This window comes from Manihot esculenta, chromosome 16 (assembly GCF_001659605.2).
Source record: "Manihot esculenta cultivar AM560-2 chromosome 16, M.esculenta_v8, whole genome shotgun sequence".
Lineage (NCBI taxonomy): Eukaryota > Viridiplantae > Streptophyta > Magnoliopsida > Malpighiales > Euphorbiaceae > Manihot > Manihot esculenta.
In genome coordinates, this window is record NC_035176.2 from 29,176,970 (window position 1) to 29,199,917 (window position 22,948).

At 28.8% G+C, this 22,948-nt stretch overlaps 1 protein-coding gene across 2 annotated transcripts; it reads right to left on the reverse strand.

Annotated features, from left to right (window-relative positions):
- Positions 1-6,865: 6,865 nt before the first annotated feature.
- Positions 6,866-9,930, reverse strand: LOC110603400 (trihelix transcription factor DF1). 2 transcript variants are annotated; one of them, XM_021741115.2, is made up of 3 exons: positions 9,343-9,930; positions 7,880-9,241; positions 6,866-7,167 (listed from the first exon to the last, which is right to left on the reverse strand). In XM_021741115.2, the coding sequence occupies exons 1-2, from the start codon at positions 9,855-9,857 to the stop codon at positions 7,909-7,911; spliced, it is 1,848 nt and encodes a 615-aa protein (XP_021596807.1). In that variant the 5' UTR covers positions 9,858-9,930; the 3' UTR covers positions 6,866-7,167; positions 7,880-7,908. The 2 variants fall into 2 exon arrangements, with proteins under 2 accessions (XP_021596807.1, XP_021596805.1); XM_021741113.2 differs by lacking the exon at positions 6,866-7,167 and having other exon boundaries at positions 7,648-9,241.
- Positions 9,931-22,948: the final 13,018 nt, after the last annotated feature.

Genomic DNA, 22,948 nt, shown 5'->3' on the forward strand with positions numbered 1-22,948 from the left:
ACAGGGATTACTTCCTTTGACCCAAGACCAGTGCAATAGGAAAGACCAGGTTTGATTCCTGTGATCCACAGAGTAGACCACTAGAGAAGACCAGGTTTGATTCCTGTGACTCTATGGTAGCCAAGTTAACTTATGATATGCTGACCCTTACAGAGTGGGTTCTATGCTGCAGAGCGCATAGGGTATGGAGGTTACTTGGTAAAGCATCACTGGTGTATTATAGATAGCCAGAGGGCTAGTGCAGATTAGTATATCTGAGCATTTTGGTTCATATGATTGGACCTCCAGAGAGTGTTTTACAGGTTAAGTCTGGTTGTTTTACAGACAAGTTGTAACAGTTAATAGTCCAGTCGGATCATGTATGGGATTTTAACAGGTACACAGAGTTCAGGATAGGCTTACTACGGGTCTAGGCGGCCTTAAGTCGATCTGGATCCTAGTGCCGAGCAGTTTGGGCCGTTACAAAGAGGGTACCGGTTTCCGGGCTGTTACATTCACAATACATAAATTGACAATGCATAAACAAAAAATACTTTCAAAATTGGCGTTTTCATTTTTGAGACTAAAGCAATTTCATTCATTTTAGTAATGGACCTATAAGTTCAATACAAATACTTTGAAAGATAATTAGTAGCATACCAATTGTTTATTAATCATTAAAACAAGGATTGGAACATGATCTACAAGTAGGGGTGAGCAGTATTCGGTTCAAACCGAAAAAACCGAATCGATTTGAAAATTTGATTCGGTTTTTTATATATTTCGGTTCGGTTCGGTTTTCAATTTTAAAAATTTCGGTTATTTCGGTTTGGTTCGGTTTTGATCAGAAAAAAACCGAAAAAACTGAACCGAACCGATTAGTAATAATAATATGTTTTTTCAATAATATATAGAAATTAAATCATATTAAAATTAAAATATGTTAATTAAATTTTAAAATATTAAAAATAAAGTGTAAAAAATAAAAAAAATATTAAAAATCGAAATCGATCAAATCGAACCGAATCGAACTGAATCAGACCGATTCGGTTCGATTCGATTTCTGACCAAAATCAGTTCGGTTCGGTTTTCATAAACACTCAAATTTCAGTTTTCAATTTATTCGGTTCGGTTCGGTTTTAAACCGAACCGACCGAATGCTCACCCCTACCTACAAGCTCAACACAAATAGATAATTAGTAGCGTACCAATTGTTTATTAATCATAAAAACAAGAATCGAAACATTTAGGTCCAGAAATTTTTTTTTATAAAAATAAAAATATTATAGAAATAGAAAAAATTTTACCAATAAAATTTATATATATATATTGTTTGGAAGAATTTGTGTAGGGATAAAGTTAAAAAATAAATATTTAATTTTATATTAATTTTTTAATTTAAAAATTTAATTGTTATCATAGATTTTTATTATTTATAATTATGTTATAAATTTATAATTTAAAAAATTAATATATATAGTGTTAGAAAAAAAACTTTATGGAGATAAAAGCAAGAAAAAATTACAAATAAATATTTTTAATTTTTATATATGATGTTAGGAAGAGTTTGTATAGGAATAAAGTTTTAAAAAAATGAGATATTTAATTTTATATGAAAATTTTATTTTATTTAAAAATATAACAAATTTTTAATTTTTAATATATTTTTATTATTTATAATTATGTTGTAAATTTAGTAATTTTAAAAAATAGTATATATATTGTTAAAAAAAATTATAGGGATAAAAATATTATAAAAATAAAAAAAATTTATAAAAAATTTTTTTATATACGTTGTTGAGAAGAATTTGGGTAGGGATAAAGTTAAAAAATGAGATATTTAATTTTATATTAATTTTTTTAATTTAAAAGTATAACATTATCATAAATTTTTATTATTTATAATTGTATTGTAAATTTAGTAATTTAAAAAAATTAATATATATAATGTTAGAAAAAAAAATTTATAGAGATAAAAAATATTATAGAAATAGATAAAATTTATCTACAAAATTTTTAAAATTTTTATATATATTGCTGGGAAGAATTTGTGCAAGTATAAAGTTAAAAAAATTAGACATTTAATTTTATATTAGTTTTTTTAATTTAAAAAGTATAATATATTATTAATTATTATCATAAATTTTTATTATTTATAATTATGTTGTAAATTTTATAATTTTAAAAAAATTAATATATGGTGTTGGAAAAATTTTGTAATAAGAATAAAAGTAGAAAAAGTTTAAAAATAAATATCTTTAATTTTTATATGCTTTATGGGGAAGTATTTATCCAGAAATAAAGTTTAAAAAATAAGATATTTAATTTTATATAAAAATTATATTTTTTTCAAAAAGTATAATAAATTATTAATTATTATCATAGATTTTTTTATTTATAATTATGTTGTAAATTTAATAATTTAAAAGAATAGTATATATAGTGTTGAAAAATTTTATGGGGATAAAAATATTATAAAAATAGAAAAAAATTACAAATAAAAGTTTTAAAATTTTTATTTACGTCATAAAGTTAAAAAATGAGATATTTATTTTATATTAATTTTTTTAATTTAAAAAGTATAATATATCATTAATTGTTATCATAAATTTTTATTATTTATAATTATATTATAAATTTTATAATTTAAGAAAATTAGTATATATGGTGTTGAAAAAAATTATAGAGATAAAAATATTTAAGTTTATATCAATTATGAAATTATAAAGGGTAAACTGTAATTTAGTCCCTCTGATTTAGTGAAATGCAACCTTTTGTCCCTCTGTTTTAAAAAATCTTCAATTTAGTCACTGTGATTTTTAAAAACTATGACATTAGTCCCTCCCGTTAGATTTTCAGTTAAATCACCGTTAATTTTACTTGAAAAGATTAAAATATCCATTCTCTCTCCTTCCTCTTCCTCCTCTTCATCTTCTTCTTCTTCTCCTTCCCGATCTCCTTCTTCTCCTTCTTCCTCTTCCTCCTCTTCATCTTCTTCTTCTTCTCCTTCCCGATCTCCTTCTTCTCCTTCTTCCTCTTCCTCCTCTTCTTCTTCTTCTTCTTCTTCTCCTTCCCGATCTCCTTCTTCTTCTTCTTCTTCTTCTCTTTTAATTTTTAATTCTACCAAACGAAAAGACTTGAAATTCTTCCTCTTTCTCTTGGAGAAAGCAACAAAAATGTCATTAGGTTCCTTGCATTTTCTATGAATTCTTATTTCAACTGAAAAGGGTATGAGTTCAATTGTTTCCAATGTCATTTCCCATTGTTGTAAATGCTAGGAGATGATATTTTTGGAAAATTTTACAGGGAAATGATATTTTCTTGTGTTAAGACCTTTCTCATCGAGGACATTTCAAAAGAAAGCTTCAAATGGAAACATTTAGAGGTTTTATAGATAATTAAATAAGGAAATTTTTGTATTAAGATTTATTTCCTTGAATTTAATTGGATGGTAGTTGTTCACTTGTTTGGATAATGTAGAAAATGACCCAAGTTCTTAACATACTCCATCGTGATGCAGATTTTTGAGGGTCAGGAAATTTGATCTGGAAAAAGCAAAGCAAATGTGGTATGATATGCTCCAGTGGAGGAAAGAATTTGGCACCGACACATTAATGGAGGTAATAATCAGAAAAACAAGTTCAAAACGTAGACATAGAATATTATTGTGCCAGGAACCATATAGTTCTGACTTCACTTGGCTGTTTTTTAGGACTTTGAGTTCCAGAAATTAGATGAAGTTGTGAAATACTATCACAAGGATACCATGGAATTGATAAGGAAGGAAGACCTGTTTACATTGAGAAATTGGGAGAAATTGATGCTAATAAGCTGCTGCAAGTCATGACATTGGATCGATATATGAAGTACCACGTACGAGAATTTGAGAAAACATTTGCTTATAAGCTCCCAGTATGTTCAGTTGCAGCAAAAAAGCACATTGATCAGAAAAGAGAAGAAGAAGAAGAAGGAGATCGAAGAAGAAGAAGAAGAAGAAGAAGAAGAAGAAGAAGAAGAAGAAGAAGAAGGAGGAGGAGGAGGAGATCGGAAAAGAGAAGAAGAAGAAGAAGAGGAGGAAGAGGAAGGAGAAGAAGGAGATCGGGAAGGAGAAGAAGAAGAAGAAGAGGAGGAGGAGGAAGAGGAAGGAGAGAGAATGGGTATTTTAGTCTTTTCAAGTAAAATTAACGGTGATTTAACTGAAAATCTAACGGGAGAGACTAATGTAATAGTTTTTAAAAATCACAGTGACTAAATTGAAGATTTTTTAAAACAGAGGGACAAAAGGTTGCATTTCACTAAAATAGAGTGACTAAATTACAGTTTACCCAATTATAAATGGTAATTTAATTTATTCATTTAATTACTGTATTATTTATTTTGTTTAGTTTGTAATTTTTTTAATTATAATTGTTTAGTAGGTGAATTAGAAAAAAAGTTATTATTTTGTATTATGCTACTGTATTTTAGAATGGATATATAATTAATTTTGATATAGGTTATGATTATGTCGGTAAATAATTTAAGATGTTTCAAATATAAAAAATTAATGATAAAAATTATTTCTGCCATTAAATTATCACCGCATAATGTTATAAAAATTATTTTTAAATAATCGATATGATAGTAAATGATGACAAAAATATAGACATAATGTTTGATTACGTGTAGATATGTAAATTTAATTATATTGTATATAGATATTTTATTTCATTGTGTAGATCTGTAGTTTTAATTATATTATATATAGATATTATATTATATATAGATATTTTATCTCCTTGTGTAGATCTATAGATGTAATTAGATTATATATAGATATTTTATCTCGTGGTATAACAGAAGACGATAACGATGGATATATTAATTTTTAAAGTAGTTATCCAATCCTCATGGAGAGAGAAAATAAAAAAATATTCAGGATTAGGTATATAAACTGAAATATTACCTTATATAAATTTATTAATATATTTTTATTTTTTAAATTATAATTAAATAATAAAAAATAAAGATTATTTTAGATTTCATTTATTTTTAAAAATATTTTTTAAAAAATAATTTATTTTTTATTATTTAATTTTAAAATAAAATATATTAATAAATTTATATAAAAAATTATTATTAAATTCCTATAATATAATAAAATTTATCGATAACTTTATTTATTTTTAAAAATATATTAAAATATTTTAATATTTAAAAATTTATTAATTAAAAATATTTTAAAAAATTTATTAATTAATTTCTGCAAGGCTGATTCATATTGGGTGGGTCATCCTCTCCTTTGTATTTGCATATGGCATCAAGTTCCTTAACTTCCAAAGGAGATGAGATAAATCAGCTGCTGCGCTAAGTGGACTAATCTCTGGGCCCTCAAATTTACAACTCAAGAAGTTTAACCATTTTTTTTCTCAGCTTCTTCCACCTTTAGACCTTGTTGGGAAAAGAAATGAATTCAATTCATAAATATTTTTTTTTATTTGGAATAAATTTAAAAATAATAAATTTAATTAAATTTGTTGATTTTAAATTAATTTATTTCTTTCATCATCCTTATCATTTCTAAACTAAATATAATTATTTATTTTCATAAATAACAATCATTTTTATTACATTCAAAATATTTTTTGAAAAACCATTATTAATATTTTTAATAATATTTAAAACCTAAAATCTATACAGTTTTTTTACCATTGGAAAAATATAATTTAAAATACTCTCTTTTTTAAAAAATTAACAAAATAATATAATAATTTTCTTAATATCAATAAATGCGTTAATTATTAAACTAAATTAAATTAAAAAAGTGGTTATTAATTTAAAAGGCACAAATAAATTTAAAGTTAAAATAAATAAAAAAATAAGGGCAAAAATTTAAAAAATAGAGTTTTAAGGATTAATTGAATAATTTTGATATAAATAGAATTAAGTGAATTTCTTACAAAATTTTAAGAATTTTAGTAATAATTTAATTTAAAATAAATTCTCATAATAATTAAATTTTTATATAATTAATTTTACTAAATATAAAAATTAAAAAAAATAATTTATTTAAATTATCATAAAATTAATTATTTCAAATAAGAGTAATTCAAAAGTGGTATTCGATTTAAATTGAAAAAATTTATCGAATTAAATTAATTTAAAAATTCAGTTTAATTTTTTTTATTTTTTTAAGTTTGATAAATTTTAATTTTAAAAATTTTAGTTATTTTAATTCGATTCAATTTTAATAAAAAAATTAAAAAATTAAATGAATTGATTAATAATAATAATATATTATTTTTGATAATATCAAGAGATTATACCATAAATAATATTAAAATATTTTAATTAAATTTTAGAATACTAAAAATAAAATTTAAAAAATTTATTAAAAAACTCAATTAATTAAATCGAATCGAATCAAATCGATTCGATTCAATTTAATTTTTATAAATATTAAAATTTTAATTTTTAATTTATTTAATTTAATTCAAATTTAATTTTTAATTTATTAAATTTAATTCGATTTTAAACCGAATCTAACTATACACTCACACCTCTCTAACAATAATGGCTGCAGTCAAAAGTCAATATTAAATGTTATGATACCAGCAAAACTTATACCGGTAGTGTTTCAATTTCACTCCTAAATTTATTGGATGTTTAATTCACTTGATTTTAATTATTTCTTAAATTAGTCAAAAAGTCTTAATTGAAAAAAGTATTGGAGAAAATGTCTCTTGAAGTTGCAACGGAACTTGGCAGTTCATAGAATGAGCGAGCTTCCCTTGGATCTTGTGAAGAAATTAGAGGGATTTAACTAGAAGTCGTTAGCAAGAAGGTGGAACTGAGTTCTTGTTTGTTCTAGCCTTTCCTTTAACATTTGAACGCGTTTGGTTCAATTTAGGACTATTTAATAATGTCTTTCTTTGCCTCGTTTTCAAAACCAACACATGATTGCGCTCAGAGATATAAATTCTTTCAGTTTCAATTGCACTGAGGTGTACTGTACAAATACAATAATAATTAGCAATTAAATGAACTAAGGTAGAATTGGTGTTTGATCTGGGCCCAATTTTAATTCAACTTTTTTTTTTTGTGTATGACTATGATGGGCCAGAATCAGTCTTAATTGGGACAGCATCAGCTGGAGCAGATCAGGGCAAGTACTGTACCATCCCATATGCCCTTCTTCTCTTAATTATCCTGCAGGAATATGGGCCAAGAATTCAATAAAATAGCAGGCCCAAACTCATGAACTGCGCCCTAAACTCAATCTGCAGTACGAAGCATCACATAAAATTATAGAGAAGTTTATGCTACTGCTCCTCCTCTCATGAAAATACTAGTCCTCTCTCTCTCTCTCTCTATATATATATATATCCAAGCACCTAATGCCTTCTCATGCATTACGAATCACTGAGGTTAAGCAATCGCCGAGACCACAATATCCCTGTAGCCTTCAAGAAAGGCCCCATGGCCTTTACTTATACAATAATTCTGTAGCACAAACCCAAGAATCTAGTTTTTGTGGGTACAAATAATACTAAGCTGACAATGTTTCTAGTAAACATGATATGGAGAAAGAACTAAGTAATGTTAAATTTATAAGGTGTTCCTTAGATAGGTAATGGATTAATTCACTAGATTTTCTCTTGATTTTCCTTAATTTATCTTCAAAGCACAGGGATGAAATTCTTTTTCTTGAAATTCACCAAGAATTCCTACTGTCACCTACATGATTTTTTTTGGCTCTATAATGTTTTACCTTCAGCTTCAAACTCGAACAAGCAACGATCTACACGAGTTTAAAGGTGCTCACAGCCGAAAAAACAAAACAAAACAACACAAAACCATTCATGTTGAGCAAAAAACAATGATTTTGGAATCAAATGAATACCAGAAAGGAATTCAATACCATTTGCCTCTTAAAACTCAGATAAATTTTCAAACTTCCTCGCTTTGATCCTCTTCACCCTCGTCAAAGTCATCTTCATGGTCTTCTGTCTCCTGTTCATAGCTTCCTCCTTCTACTTTCTCCTTAATATTGCTATCAAGTTCCAATTTAAAAGATCCCTTTTCTGCAATTATCACGTTCCCATTTGAAGGATTTGTTGAGGTTGCAATGTCTCTCCCTGCAATGAAGGCTTCAAGAAGCCCTGAATAACCTTGCTTTTCCACTTCAATCTCGCTGCTACTAAGTGGCGTAGAGGACTTGTTGAAGGAGGGAGAGTTGATAAAAGATCTTGAATAAAGCTGATCCAACTGGTCAAAATAAGAGCAAACTTTCGACTGCTTAGACCTCTTCTTTGTACTTTCTTTGGTTTTTCTGAAGTACTTGTTGATGTTCTCCCACTTCTCTTTGCACCTCTTGGGGCTTCTTTGGTAACCCATGGAAGCCATTAAAGAGCTTACCTCTTCCCATAGAGGACCCTTTAAGCCAGGTTCTTGAAACTTTGTCTCTATGCTACTTCTAACTTGGATCAAGGCCTCAACTTCAGCTTTAGGCCATCTGCTATGGTTGTCAGTTGTTATAGGCGTTGATTCTTTTGTGGGTTCTTTTGGAATTTCTGGTTGCAGCAACAATGAAGTCTTTTTAGCTGGAAGATCGATGCTTTGTCCTGTTATTTTTTCTACGTATGAAACAATTTGTTCCTCTCTACTTGAAGCTAGAGCTTGCTCGTGTGTTCTAGAGACGGCTTCTCTATTGTACTTTGCAGCCTCTTGGCATCTCCATGCTTCTTCTCTCTGTGTTCTCTCTTTATCCATCCTTTCGATTACTTCCAAGAAATTTCTATGCAAACTCTCTTGGTGATCCATCACCTTCTTCACTAAGTTTTCAAAGAATCCAGCCATGGAACTCAGTTTCTTTTTCATTTTCCTCTTTCTTGTTCTCTTTTGGCTCTTCCTTAATGAAGCTTCCTCTCCAATAGAGTTCTCTGAACCGTGATCAACTCCAATTCCAGCGTTACCAGCACCAACGTTTTGGCTATGTACAGCACTAAATGGCACTGAAAGACCGGCATGCTTTGGTGAGGTTTCACCGGTGAGAGCGGACCCAGAACCTGTTTGATTTGCTTCACCGGCTTTTGCAAGGCTGTAGATAGCCTCAAGCTCGCCAAAGGGCCCGTATTGGTTCTCCATATCCGTGCACCTTTCACTTCTTTCATCAATTTGCTGTATTTCCAAGAGCTTATAGTGATTATTTTTGTTTCTCTGAGCTTCTGGCTCTCCATTTTCATAGTACTGCTGCTTATTTTTACTTGCACTGAGCTGTTTCCTGTAACATTTACCATGCCCACTTAAAGAACAGCAAAAACAAAATAAATAAATCAATAAAAAACCTTTTCCCCCCCCTTTCTATAGCTAGCATTAAATTACCAAAAAGGTTCTTTGATAGACGCAGAATCTTCCTGGGGATGCCAACAATGAGGAATCACCAGAGGCACCTGTGGAGGATTATGCTCATTTCCATTAATAAAATCACTAGCTTCTTGACGATTCAAAGCACTCTCTTTGCTGCCACCATCTTGGTCGAGTCCCAACTTGAATTTCATAGAGAAAAAAGGCGGATGTGGTGATAGGGCTTGTCCCTGCTGGTGTTGTTGCCGTACTTCTGAGTGCAATCTCTCTTCATGTAGTTCAAATTGCCTAAAATGTTGCAGTTGGGGTTGATGCTGAGGGTGGAACAATTGATGTGCAATGGAATTCTGCGGATGCTGCAAGAAAATATGTTCTAGTTGTTTGTGTTGTGGTGGATGGGATTGAAATGGAAGGTTTAGATTTTGAGATGGATTGGAAATGGGTAACACAGATGAGCAACATTCATCATTTTCCATGAATTGGTGGTGGTGGTGGTGACGGTGGAATTCCGGTCCGCCATAACTTGGCTGCATATCTTGACGGTGGGTGACAAAGGGAAGGCGAGAGATTTAACATAAAGAAGAAAAAAATCAAGGAAGAAAAGAGAAGGGCAGCATTGTAGTCTTTGTGTAATAAGAGGGAGAGGTGGGCCAGAGACAATGCAGGGAAAAGAGGAAGACACGTGTGTGTGAGGTCTTGAGTGGGACAGAGGAAATAGCAGACAATGAGAGACATCCATTTGGAAGTATACAATTGAGGTGCACGTGAATCACAGTACAGTACCTTGTCCTCTTGTCTCCGACATTAAATTCTGTGTCTCCTTTCGGATCTCGAGGTTCATCAACGGTTCATTTTGTATTTGCTTCAATCACCTCGCTTTTTACATCAATCCTACCACCAACCAATCGAAGAAAATTTTTATCAATAACAATAATGTGTCAAACTTATAATTATTTTCTTTTAAAAACAAATATAAACATCTTGAATTATTCTTATTTTAATTGATATATTTAAATTATAAAAATTAATTAATATATCATATATTAATTATCTAAATTTATTTATATTTTACTATTAAATTTAATTATTAATTTTAATTGCATTCTATTGTAGTTAATATTAAATTAATATTTTAATATAATTAATAATTATTAAAAAATTTTAAGTTTATAAATTTTAATAATTATATCCTAATTTTTTAATAAATACATTTTAAATTAATTTTTTATTTTAATTTAATTTTTTTATTTTTATTCCATTTATTTTTTAATTTCAAAAAATAAATTGGTTTCAATTAATTTGATTTAATTTTTCTATTCTTGAAAAATGGGTTATTGACTATTAGAAATGTATTATGGGTCGATTAAAATTACAAGTAAATCGAATTAAAATTAAAATTAAATAAATTAAAAAATTAAATTAGAATATATTTATTAAATAATAAGAATATAATTATTAAAATTGATAAAATTTAAAATTTTTTTATAATTATCTATTTAGATTATATTAAAATATTAATTTTTAATATTAATTAGAATAATAATATGATATTTTCATTAAATCTAATGGTTAAACTTAACGATATATTATAAATAAGTTTAAATGTTAATTTAAAATATATATTAATTAATTTTTATAATTTAAATATATATTAAAATGTGAATAATTCGGGATTTTTATCCCTTATCTTTGTTTACATAGATTACCTTCACTTTGTAAATAAATTATAGGGAGATTTACAATTTAGTCTCTGAGTATTGTCATTATTAACAAGTCAGTCCCTATATTTTTAGAAACCTATTAAAATGTCCTTATATTTTATTTTTATCAACGAAATAGTCCTTCCACCATATTTTCCGTTAAAATTATATAAAGGAGGAGAGAGAAAATTTTTAAAATCCAATTTTATCCTCAAATTTAGTCCTTGTATATTGCAATTATTAACAAGTTAGTCCTTACATTTTCAAAAATCTATTAAAATATTTTTATCTTTTTTCATATCTATTAAAACGTCCTTATCATTTTTTTCGTCAATGAAATAGTCCCTATCTTTTCTCATATCTATTAAAACATGCTTATCGTTTTTTTATGTCAACGAAATAGTCCATTCTCATCGTTTCTTTCTGTCAACGAAATCGTCCCTTCCTATATTTTTAGAAATCTATTAAAACGTCATTATTATTTCTTTTTGTCAATGAAATAGTCCTTATCATTTCTCAAATCTATTAAAACGTCCTTATCATTTCTTTTTGTCAATGAAATAGTCTCTATCTTTTCTTTTCTCCTCCTCCTCCTCCTCCTCCGAAAAAGAAGAAGAAGAAGAAGAGAAAGAAGAAAAAGAAGAGAAAGAAGAAAAAGAAGAGAAAGACGAAAAAGAAGAAGAAGCAGAAGAAGGAGAAGAAGAAGAAGAAGAGAAAGAAGAAAAAGAAGAAGGAGAAGAATGAGAAGAAGAACAAGAGAAAGAAGAAAAAGAAGAAAAAGAAGCAAAAGAAGAAGAAGCAGAAGAAGAAGGAGAATTAGGAGAAGAAGAAGAAGAAGAAGAAGAAGAAGAAGAAGAAGAAGCAGAAGGAAGAAGAATTGATGAAGAATGAGGATGAGGAGGAGAAAAATAATGGGGGTAATTTAGTCTTTTACTATATTTTTAACGGCAAAAATAGACGGAAGGACTATTTCGTTGACGGAGAGAAAACATAAGTACGTTTTAATAGGTTTCTAAAAATATAGAGACTGACTTGTTAATAATGGCAATACTCAGGGGCTAAATTGTAAATCTCCCTAAATTATATAATTACCCAAACAACTTTTTTCTCTTGTTTCAAAGATAATTATACATTAAATGATAAAAAAAAATTGCAAGACAAAGCCTAAAAAATATCACTATAAAAAAATATTTATTAATGAAAAAAATTATTATTAAATATTAAAAGTTAATCGTTAAAAATTATTAATAATTATTTTATTTGACTGTTAAGTCATTATTAGAGATTTTATCGTTAAAATTTTTTAATAAAAATATTGTATATTAATTGCGAGAATATTATAATCTGCTGTTGAAACTATAATAATAATAATATATTTATCTTTTGTTAATGGTAATTAATATGGTATAAAAATTTAATAATAGAAGTAAAAATTATCATTGAAATTTAAATAAAAATTATTATTTTTTAATATAATAATTTTAAAATAATAATAATAATTAAAAATAATTAAATATTAATATAATAACAGAGTACATAATATTTTCGGCAAATAAAAAACGTTCAATTTGTACACACTGTGAATTTACATAATCTAGTGTTTATATCACTTATTAATTAATTTATAGTAGTTATAAGTGATATCTCATTTATTCTCTTTTTTATATGAAATTTAGAAAAAAAAAATACATTTACTCTTTAACGATCAATACTATTATTTTTAATGAAAATATTTTATAATGATCGTTAAAATTTAATATTACAGCGATCAATTACATTATTATATATATATTATTAAAAAAATTAAATTAAACATTATTTATTCATCATTAAAAAAATTATATTTCTCATACTGTTATATAATAAAATCAAACCATCAAGCCTAAAAGATTGCAATTCAATGCTGAACAAAGCCTTGGGTGGTAGGGTTTTGTAACGATCCGGAATCCGGACCGCTACCGGCGCTAGGATCCAGATCGATTTAAGGCCGCCAGGACCCGTAGCAAGCCAAACATTCATCATGTAAACCTGTTTAATCCCATACATGATCAACACATACATAAAAATTTTGAACTTTTCTTTTCATTCAATCACCAAACTCAACCTGTGCATGCACTAATCATAAACATAAACATTAACCCCACACTGGAGTCCTCACAATTGCTCCAATGGGGTAACATATCATAACTTAAGTTTGGTTTATATAAACAATGATAAAACATTATTAAAGACCATGTATAAAGGGATTAACTAACATACTAGAGTCAAGCACAATTCTATCCTCAATACAATCCTTAACATTTCATAACTATTCGATACATTACATTACAATATTCTCATATCCACAACTAGCTATTACAAGACATCACTTTACTCTAACTGGCCTCATGGTCTATCTCGTACCTGCAAACCTGGGAGATTAAGGGAGTGGGGTGAGCTACTAGAGCCCAGTGAGCAGAATAATAAAATATTATATTTAAAACATATGATATCATGGAATGCATCACATCACAGACAAATCACATCAAGGATGAATTTGTCACCAATAGCCCACTACACATTCCAATAGTGCCAGGGGCATAGAATGGGCCTCACTGGTCTTTCTCTTACATTAACATAACATAATATTCCAATATGCCAGGGGCGTAGAATAGGCCTCACTGGTCTTCCATACCGTACCATAACCATATCATATCATAGTGAGGGCTAAAGGATCATCCAACATTCATCCGCATCAACAACATATTATGCAATGCAACATATTCGTGAATTCTAATGCAAGCACCCTAGTATATCTCATGGCATTCATGATGCGTGAATCATGTTAAGAACTGATTTATTTAATTAAAAGCATAAAGAGTTATTCCACTCACCTTAGGCTAGCTCTGACAAGACACTGAAGCAGCTGACTCACTGCTGGGATCCTCGGTTCCTCGGGTCCGAACCTACACAGGTGGACTCAAATGAGGGACCAAACATCCAAGAACATGACTCTAAAATACTCCCCAAAAACCCCCTAAAATACCTTAAAACAATCACATAAATCATGTAAAGGGAGGCTGGACAGGGCACTTTCGGCGGCAGGTTCGGCGGCCGAAAGGCCCTCCAGAGCCGAAAGTCATGCACCTTCGGCGACACTTTCGGCGGCCGAAGGTTCCCTCCAGAGACGAAACTCATGCATGTTCGGCGGCACCTTCGGCGGCCGAAACTCCCTTCTAGAGCCGAAAGTCCACTTTCGGGGGTAGAGTTCGGCAGCCGATACATGCTACCACAGACAGGTTCGGCAGCCGAAAGGGCCTTCGGCGGCCGAAAGGGCCTTCGGCTGCCGAACTTGGGTCCTCCCAAAGTGGCAGAACCCAGCCCTTTCCATGCTCAAATGCCTCCCAAACTACACAACTCATCCAAACCACTTCCAAAACATGCATACACACATACAAAAGCTCCTAGGGGCTTCAAGCTACCCTAAACCCCAACTACAACACATCAAACACACATAAACAACCCACAATGCTCATAAATACAACATAAACCCATAAACTCAAATAAAACCTAAACATGCATTTCTACTCCAAAAACTTCATAAAACTCATTTAAAACATATAAGAATGGTAGGATTGAAGCTTACCTCTTGAAGATCTAGAGGAGAAATGATCCTAACTTGGAGATGGGGGAGATTTCAACTCTTTGGTCTCCAAGCTCCAAAACTTGCTCAAATATCTTCAAACCAAGATAAAACTTGTTAAAACTTGAAAGATCGAAGGAAAACATCAAGAATCAACCATGGGAGAGCATGGACTCACCGTTGGCCGAAGATGGGGAGAAAGCTCGCCCATTTCGGCCATGGACCCCTTTTATAGGGGCTGCCAGACCACCTTTCGGCAGCCTAAAGTGCCTCCAAAACTCATGCAAGTTCGGCGCCCGAACCTTGACCACTTTCGGAAGCATAACTTGCCCCCCTAAACCATCCAATGTTCAGCGGCCGAACTTGAGGTTCAACGGCCGAACCTGGAAATGCCTCCATAGTCTTTTTCATTCAAAACTCAATTTCTTTCTTGCTTAAAATCATCCAATACATTAAAACATTTTATAAAAACATGATTTTACCCTTCTAGAGGTTTCCAACATCCGAGATTCCACCGGACGGTAGGAATTCCGATACTAGAGTCTAGCCGGGTATTACAAGTTTTGACTCAGCAAACAACTGAGATTGAGGCTTAGAGTCTCTCTAAGCGCCATATCACTGTCTGGCTGAATTTAGAGCCCTTAATTTAAGGGTGACAACTAGAAAGATGAGAAATTAATAATATTCTTTCAGGAGGGGGAATCTTCAAACTAAACTAGAAAAATAAAATTATATATATATATATATATTTTATAACTTGATTTAAGTATGTTCAGTGGTTGCGAATTAGACTGATCTTTCACATCAGAAATTTGTTTCCTTGAAAAAATTTACTTGTAAAAATTTGTTTATTTCTGGATCCTGTGTGTTTGTATCATGTAAGTTTGTATTTGTAACGATCCTGTTATTTGTTGGTATCAGAGCCATGTTATTTGTTGCATGAGAAAGAGTCCATGTTTAAAAATTTTGAAAGAATATGTTTTGGGTATGCCAACTGAACCCGTTTTAGCCAAGGTTTAGGCGTCATAGGGTATAACATGCAATGGCCGCGACATAATTCAAGATTTTTGAAAATTGATCCTTTTTTGTGTAAATCGGCAAGTACAGTAAAATCAGATGATTCAGAGTCTTCAGAAATAAAAAGAGTAATAAACAAAAATGGATTAATATTAGAAGATTTTGTAAAAGCCATAGATGAATGGGAAATTCCTAAAGTAGATAAAGAACAGATTTATAAAATTTCAAAGTTTAATGTTTTTAAAACAAACTATGTAATTAAAACAGAAGAAAGAGATTTTCAATTAAATAAACCTTTTGAGAAAATAACTCTTTTATCAGGAAGAACATTAAATCATCATAGGAGTAAAAAATATAAGTATATTCATATAGGATTAATACAAGTAGGAATAAAACCTTTAACTAGGGAAGGACTAAACACTAGTATACTAGCAGTAGTAAGAGATGCAAGATTTTTAAATTTTCAGGATTCCTTGTTAGGATCTATAGAAACTAGTTTAAGTGAATGACCCATATCTTTTGAAGTATATCCAGATATGATAATATCATTAAATGATATAAACATTTTAGATAGCATAGTTTTGGAAATAAAAATCCATAATTATAAAATGAAACAAGGATCTATCCCAATAGCACTAATATATAAAATTCATTATAAAGCTATGAATTCACCATTTGGAACTAAATATAAATTACAACCTAAGAAGGGAGAAACAAGGTTTTTACAAACAGATTTAACTAAAATAAATACTGTAATACCTAAAACAATACAATGAAAAGATATAATATTACCAGAAGAATGGATTTTAGAAGGTATAGTACCTCCACCAAAACAAGAAAAAAGGTAAAACCAAATACAAGTCTAAGTAAGATAGAACAGTTTGAAGATGGTAAAGTATCATTAAAATTCAATACAAGTGTAAGTAGTAGATATACAGAATCATCATCGTCAGTAGTAACAGAAGATATAGGAAGGGTATCAGCTATACCATCAATAATATATGCAACCTATAGAGAAGATGAACCTAAACCTATAATTCAAACTATTGTAAAACCCAGATATTCTACATCAGATATTCTAGATAGACATCTTAAAATAAAAGGAGTAGACTATAGTTCTTCGGTTCCCCAAACAGTTTATAATCCAATAGAAAATTATTTAAATCAGCAGGCCGAAATAACACCTTCTTCACCATCAGCATCTGCTATAACAGAAAATATAAATAATATAAATAGAGAATTAAATGTTCTTACTAAAGAAAAAATTGAAAATAAACTTTTAAAAGAAATAACTAAGACAAAAAATTTAAGAAAATTAAATAAAATTGTTAAAGAAAATAATTTTGAAAAATTAAAAGAAGAATACTTTGAATATGTTAGTAAAATAGGAAAAATAAAATTCTTTGAGTGGTTTGAATTAAGAAAGATAAAAAGTATAAATCCAATAATAGTAAGAGACAAAAGGCATAATAGATTGTAAATGATAAGGTAATTCAAAGTGATTTTCCACCTAAGACGATTAATAAAATTAAACATGGAGAAAATGAAATAATTTGTGCACTATATAAAATAGCTAAAGAAAATGATACAGATAAAAAAGTCATAGAGCAGAATAATTTTAGTAATGTAAGTTTAATATGTATAGGAACTCAGTTAAAAAAGATAGAGAAAATATTAAAAGAAAAAGAAATAGAAATAGAAGAGAAAAAAGAAATAAAACCGCATATTTTTAAACCATACCAGATATCAAGTTCAAGTCAAAAGGAATTAAAAGCAAATAAAAATGAATTTTTGCAAAGTCTGAAAGATCAATTAAGTAAAATAGAAACTTCAGAATCTAGTAAAAACATAATTCCATAGAGGAAGAACTAGAATCTGAAACTGAGCAAAGTTAGCCAGATTCAGAATATATAAAACAATTTGAAATAAATCTCATATCTCATAGAGAAATAGTAAGTAGAGCACCAGATCTAGGACTATTAGATAAACCAATTAGTACCTCTCAGTTCAAGTATAATGCCTCGACAGTCTATGAATGGAATATAGATGGGTTGTCCGAATATAATATTTTAAGTTTATTACAGCAAATGACTATGGCAGCTAATGCATATAAAATTCAGTTTTTTGCTTCAGATAGAGCAATAGCTGAAATAATTATAGCAGAATTTGCAGAACAATTAAAAGGTTGGTGGGATTACCATCTAACAGATATATAGCAGTTAGAAATTTTAAACTCAATTCAGGTAGATAGTAATGGTGAACCCATATATAATGAGTTAGGAAAAACTATGCAGGATGCGGTATCAACTTTAATTCTAACAATTTCATTACATTTTATAGGAGACCCCTCTCTTTTAAAAGATAAAAATGCTGAGTTATTAAGTAATTTAAAATATAAAAAACTAAGTGATTTTCAGTATTATAAAACTACATTTTTTACTAGATTAATGTTAAGAGAAGATTCAAATCAAGATTTTTGGAAAGAAAAATTCGTAGCAGGACTTCCTTATTTTCTAGGGGAAAAAGTTAAGAATAACATAAAACAACAATTTGGTAACCCAATACCATATAGAAAACTAACATATGGCCAGCTAGTAAGTATAATTCAAAGGAAGGATTACAAATTTGTCAAGATTTAAAATTGTAAAGGACTTTAAAATATGAAATGCATAAAACTAAACAGGAATTAGGATCTTTTTGTAAATAATTTGAATATGGCATAAGGCAGGATAAAAATTGTAAAGGTCAATGTTTTAAATCTAAACCAAGAAAATATTATAAGAAGATCAGTATTATAAGAGAAAATATATAATAAAACCTAGTAAAGAAGAATACTATAAAAAGAAAAATTATAAACCTTATAAAAAATATAGGAAGAAAATCTCAGTAAATAAGACTCAGAATAAAAAATCATTCAAAGATCTAACATGTTATAATTGTGGACAAAAAGGTCATACATCTAAATTTTGTAGATTCAATAAAAAACTAAATGAGTTAGATTTACATGAAGAAATAATAAATAAAATTCAAGAATTATATCTAGATTCAGAATTTTCAGAATCGAAAATAAAGAAAGTGAAAATCAGATAGATGAGTTAGACACTAGCTGTTCAGAAAAATCAATAAGTGTCTTAACAAAAGAACAAGGCTCGTTACTGGAATTAATAAATAATATAGAATATAATAATACTAAAGAAAAATTTCTTAAAAAATTAATTAAAAGTTTTGATGAAACAGAAGAAGTAAAAAATATCGTTCCTAAGATAGAAAAACAAACTTATGATTTAACTAAAATATTAAGTAAAAATAAAAAACCTAAAGAAACAACATCTATAGAAGAATTGCAAAGAGAAATTAGAATAATAAAAACTGAAGTAAAATATTTAAGCCATCAACTCCAGAAAGATTCAAAACGAATAAAATTCTTAGAAGAACAATTAATTTATGAGTCATCCTCCTCATCTGAAGAAGCAGAAGAGGAAGGTAACGAACATGGTAAAATAAGTCAATTAGAAAATGAAGAAGTAGATAATAATTTTATATTATTACTACAAGAAATAACTTTTAGAAAATATTTAGTAAAATTAACTATTAAATTATCAGAAGATTTCAGAATAGATACTATAGCATTATTTGACACAAGAACAGATTTAAATTGCATAAAATCAAGTTTGGTACCTAAAAGATTTTGGCAGGAGACTAAAGAAAAATTAAAAACAGCAAATAGAACTAATTTAAATATTCTAGAAAAAACAGAAGTATTAATAGTAAATCAAGATTTAGAAATAAAAACTGTATTTTTATTATCTCAACAGATAAATCATATGGTAATATTAGGAACCCTTTATAAACCTAATAACACCTTATTTAATAAAAGATGACTGTATAGAAATTGAAACAAAAAATAAAAGGATTAGAATGGATTTTACAGAAAAACCTAAAAGAAAAAATTTAAATATAATAAAAACACATTCTATTAAGACAATAGAAATAAATTCAATAATAAAATCTAGGACGAAAGATTTAAAAAATAATATACACCTAACTAGAATTAAAAACCAATTAGAGAGTGAAACTATAAAGATTAGAATAGAAAAATTAAAAAATAACATGGAAAAATAATTATGTGCAGACCATCCTAATGCTTTTTGGACTAGAAAACAACATATAGTAGATTTACCATATGAAGAAGGATTTAATGAAAAATCAATCTCAACTAAAGCCAGACCAATTCAGATGGCACCTGAATTGTTAGAACATTGTAAGAAAGAAATTAAAGAATTAGAGGATAAAAAGTTAATCAGTAAGTCAAGAAGTCTTTGGTCGTGTGCAGCCTTTTATGTTAATAAAAATGCAGAAATCAAAAGAGGTACACCAAGGTTAGTTAAAAATTATAAACCATTAAATATAGCATTAAAATGGATTAGATACCCTATCCCTAATAAAAAAGATCTTTTAAATAGATTATATAATGCAAATATTTTTAATAAATTTAATATGAAATCAGGATATTGGCAGATTCAAATCCATCCTAACGATAGGTATAAAACAGCATTTACTGTTCCTTTTGGCCAATATGAGTGGAACGTAATGCCTTTTGGATTAAAAAATGCACCATCAGAATTTCAAAGAATAATGAATGATATTTTTAATCCTTATTCAAAATTCTGCATAGTTTATATAGATGATATCTTAATATTCAGCCAAAATATAGAAGAACATTTTAAACATTTAAGGACATTTTGTATGATAATAAAAAAGAATAGATTAGCTCTAAGTAAAACTAAAATGAATTTATTCCAGACTAAAATTAGATTTTTAGGACATTATATAGAACATGGTATAATTCAGCCCATAGAAAGAACCATGATGTTTGGAGACAAATTTCCTAATGAAATAACTAATAAAATCCAATTACAGAGATTTTTAGGTTGTCTAAATTATGTTATAGATTTTTACTCAAATTTAAATAAAATGATAAAACCATTGCATGATAGACTTAAGAAAAATGTTGGACCATGGACTGAAGAGCATACCAGCATTATAAAGTATATAAAGTCTTTAGTAAAGGAAATTCCTTATCTGTATATTCTAAATCCAAATGCATTTAAAATTATGGAAACGGATGCATCAGATTTAGGATATGGAGGGATTCTAAAACAAAAAATAAATGATAAAGAAAGAATAATCCAGTTTACCTCAGGACACTAGAATTCTGCCCAATTAAATTATTCTACAATTAAGAAAGAAATTTTAAGTATTATTATTTGTATAAATAAATTTCAGTCTGATTTGTTAATCAAAAGTTCTTAGTCAGAATTGATTGTAAATCAGCAAATGATGTTTTAAAGAAAGATGTTAAAAATCTTGCCTCTAAATAAATTTTTGCTAGATGGCAAACAATTTTAAGTATTATTGATTTTGAAATTGAATATATTAAAGGTAGTAAAAATAATATTCCAGACTTTTTAACACGAGAATTTTTACAGAAAAATGGGAAGAAAGAAGAATAAGCAAAAGGAAATAAAATCCAGTTCCAGTTCTAAAGCTCTTTCCGAGCATTCGGAAGATCTCAGTAAAACCACCAAAAAACCCCAAGCACCAGATAAAAATCCAGAAGACTTAAAGAAATGGATAGAAGACTTGAGTAAATCGCCAGAAGTCATTAAAGCCCTGCAGAATATAGCGTCTTCTTCGGGAGACTCAGGTATGGTTTCTAAATCTAAAGCCCTCCAGTCTGTCTCAAACGGTGGACAGTAAAGACTTATCAAACCCGTTGAAGGCCGTGGATTTGCCAAAAATTCAATCTTCCCAAGGATATAACACTAGTTTTCATAAATGGATTTTAAAAAATAATTCAGAAGTTGAAATTGAAATTGAAAATAGTTTTAATTATATAAATCCATGGGAAGTAATTAAAAAGTATCATCTTGAGAATTGATATTTTACACCTCAAGATTTGTCAAAACCTCAAGATTTGTCAAAACCTCAAGATTATTATTATAATATTTTAGAAGAAACAGCATCAGTTAAAATAAAATATAATTTTGATAAAAATCATAAAAATGTGATAGCATATTCCTCTATCCAAATAAAACGGGTTATCCATCCAAAGGATTGGCCGACCTCAAATTTATCTACTTCATTATCATTTAAAAATTTTAAAAAGCATAGTTCTTCATATAATTATTTTGATTATATAGAAGTATGGAAAAATGTTTTTTATATTCAAAACCCAACCACTACTCATTCATGGTTGATATATTTTGACCAACAGAGTATTAAAACCACCACCAGATTTTCAAATTGGTTTTTAAGATGGTGGCAAGGTAAAGGTGTTACTGATGATATTTTATCACCAGAAGTTTTCCAAGTATATCAATATTTTAAAACCAATTATAAACCTACCCAGAATGAAAAATATATTCCCCCATTAATGTATTTTTGTACACAGTTTTTTATTCCCTGGGTATATCAATGGTATTTTGATTTTCAGTATATAACAGAGTTAAATATTCCTGTCATAGTAAGAAGGCACAAAGTAAAATGGTGGGGATCATTTATGAACTCTACCACAGAAATGGTTGTAAAAAATTGGATACTTAAAAAAGCACAGTTCCCTACTGTGTCTTATGCTGATAAATTAACACTGCAACAAGGAGAACCATCATTTGGAGCCCAAAAAGCCCAATGTCAGGCCTTATTAGCAGCAGCTAAAACCCATGAAGAGTTCCAAATAATTTGTCAACGGATGTTCAATCAGCTTACTCCAAAAGGAAAAGAAAAAATAAATCAATTCCTTGATAAAGAATCATCGAAGGAATCATCTGGTAAACAAAAGAAGGCATCAAACAGAAGAAAAATTAAAAAACAGTCAAGCTCAGAGACGGAGTCGACAGCATCATAAAAAACATCATCCTCCAGTAAAGATCCGGCATCTTCTCATTGTGACAGTAATGAAGATGACTGTTATGGGATACTCGTAGCCATAAAAATAAAGAGCAGAACAGACAAAGTAATCAGAAAAGAAAAAGACAAGAAAAAGAAAGAAAAAATAAAGAGAAAAGGAAAAGGAAAGAAAAAGAGGGACACCTCATTTTCGTTCACATCAGCATAAGGACAGAAATAGTAAAAAAGAGTGGCAGACAAACTATTGATCTACAGTAAAAAATGAACAGAAGTGGCAGACAGACTATTCACCAATAGTAAAAAGGAGCAGCAAAAGACAGAAACAGTAGCAGACAAGTTACTATTTATGAACAGTAAAAGTTCGCGTGAATCAACA

What these genes read in the sequence shown, in the direction of transcription:
- LOC110603400 (XM_021741115.2), bottom strand. Translation starts at nt 9,857, where the DNA reads ATGCAGCCAAGTTATGGCGGACCGGAATTCCACCGTCACCACCACCAC. An exon ending in TCTATCAAAGAACCTTTTTG is followed by an intron (nt 9,242 to 9,342) that starts GTAATTTAATGC and finishes TAAATGTTACAG; the next exon opens with GAAACAGCTCAGTGCAAGTA.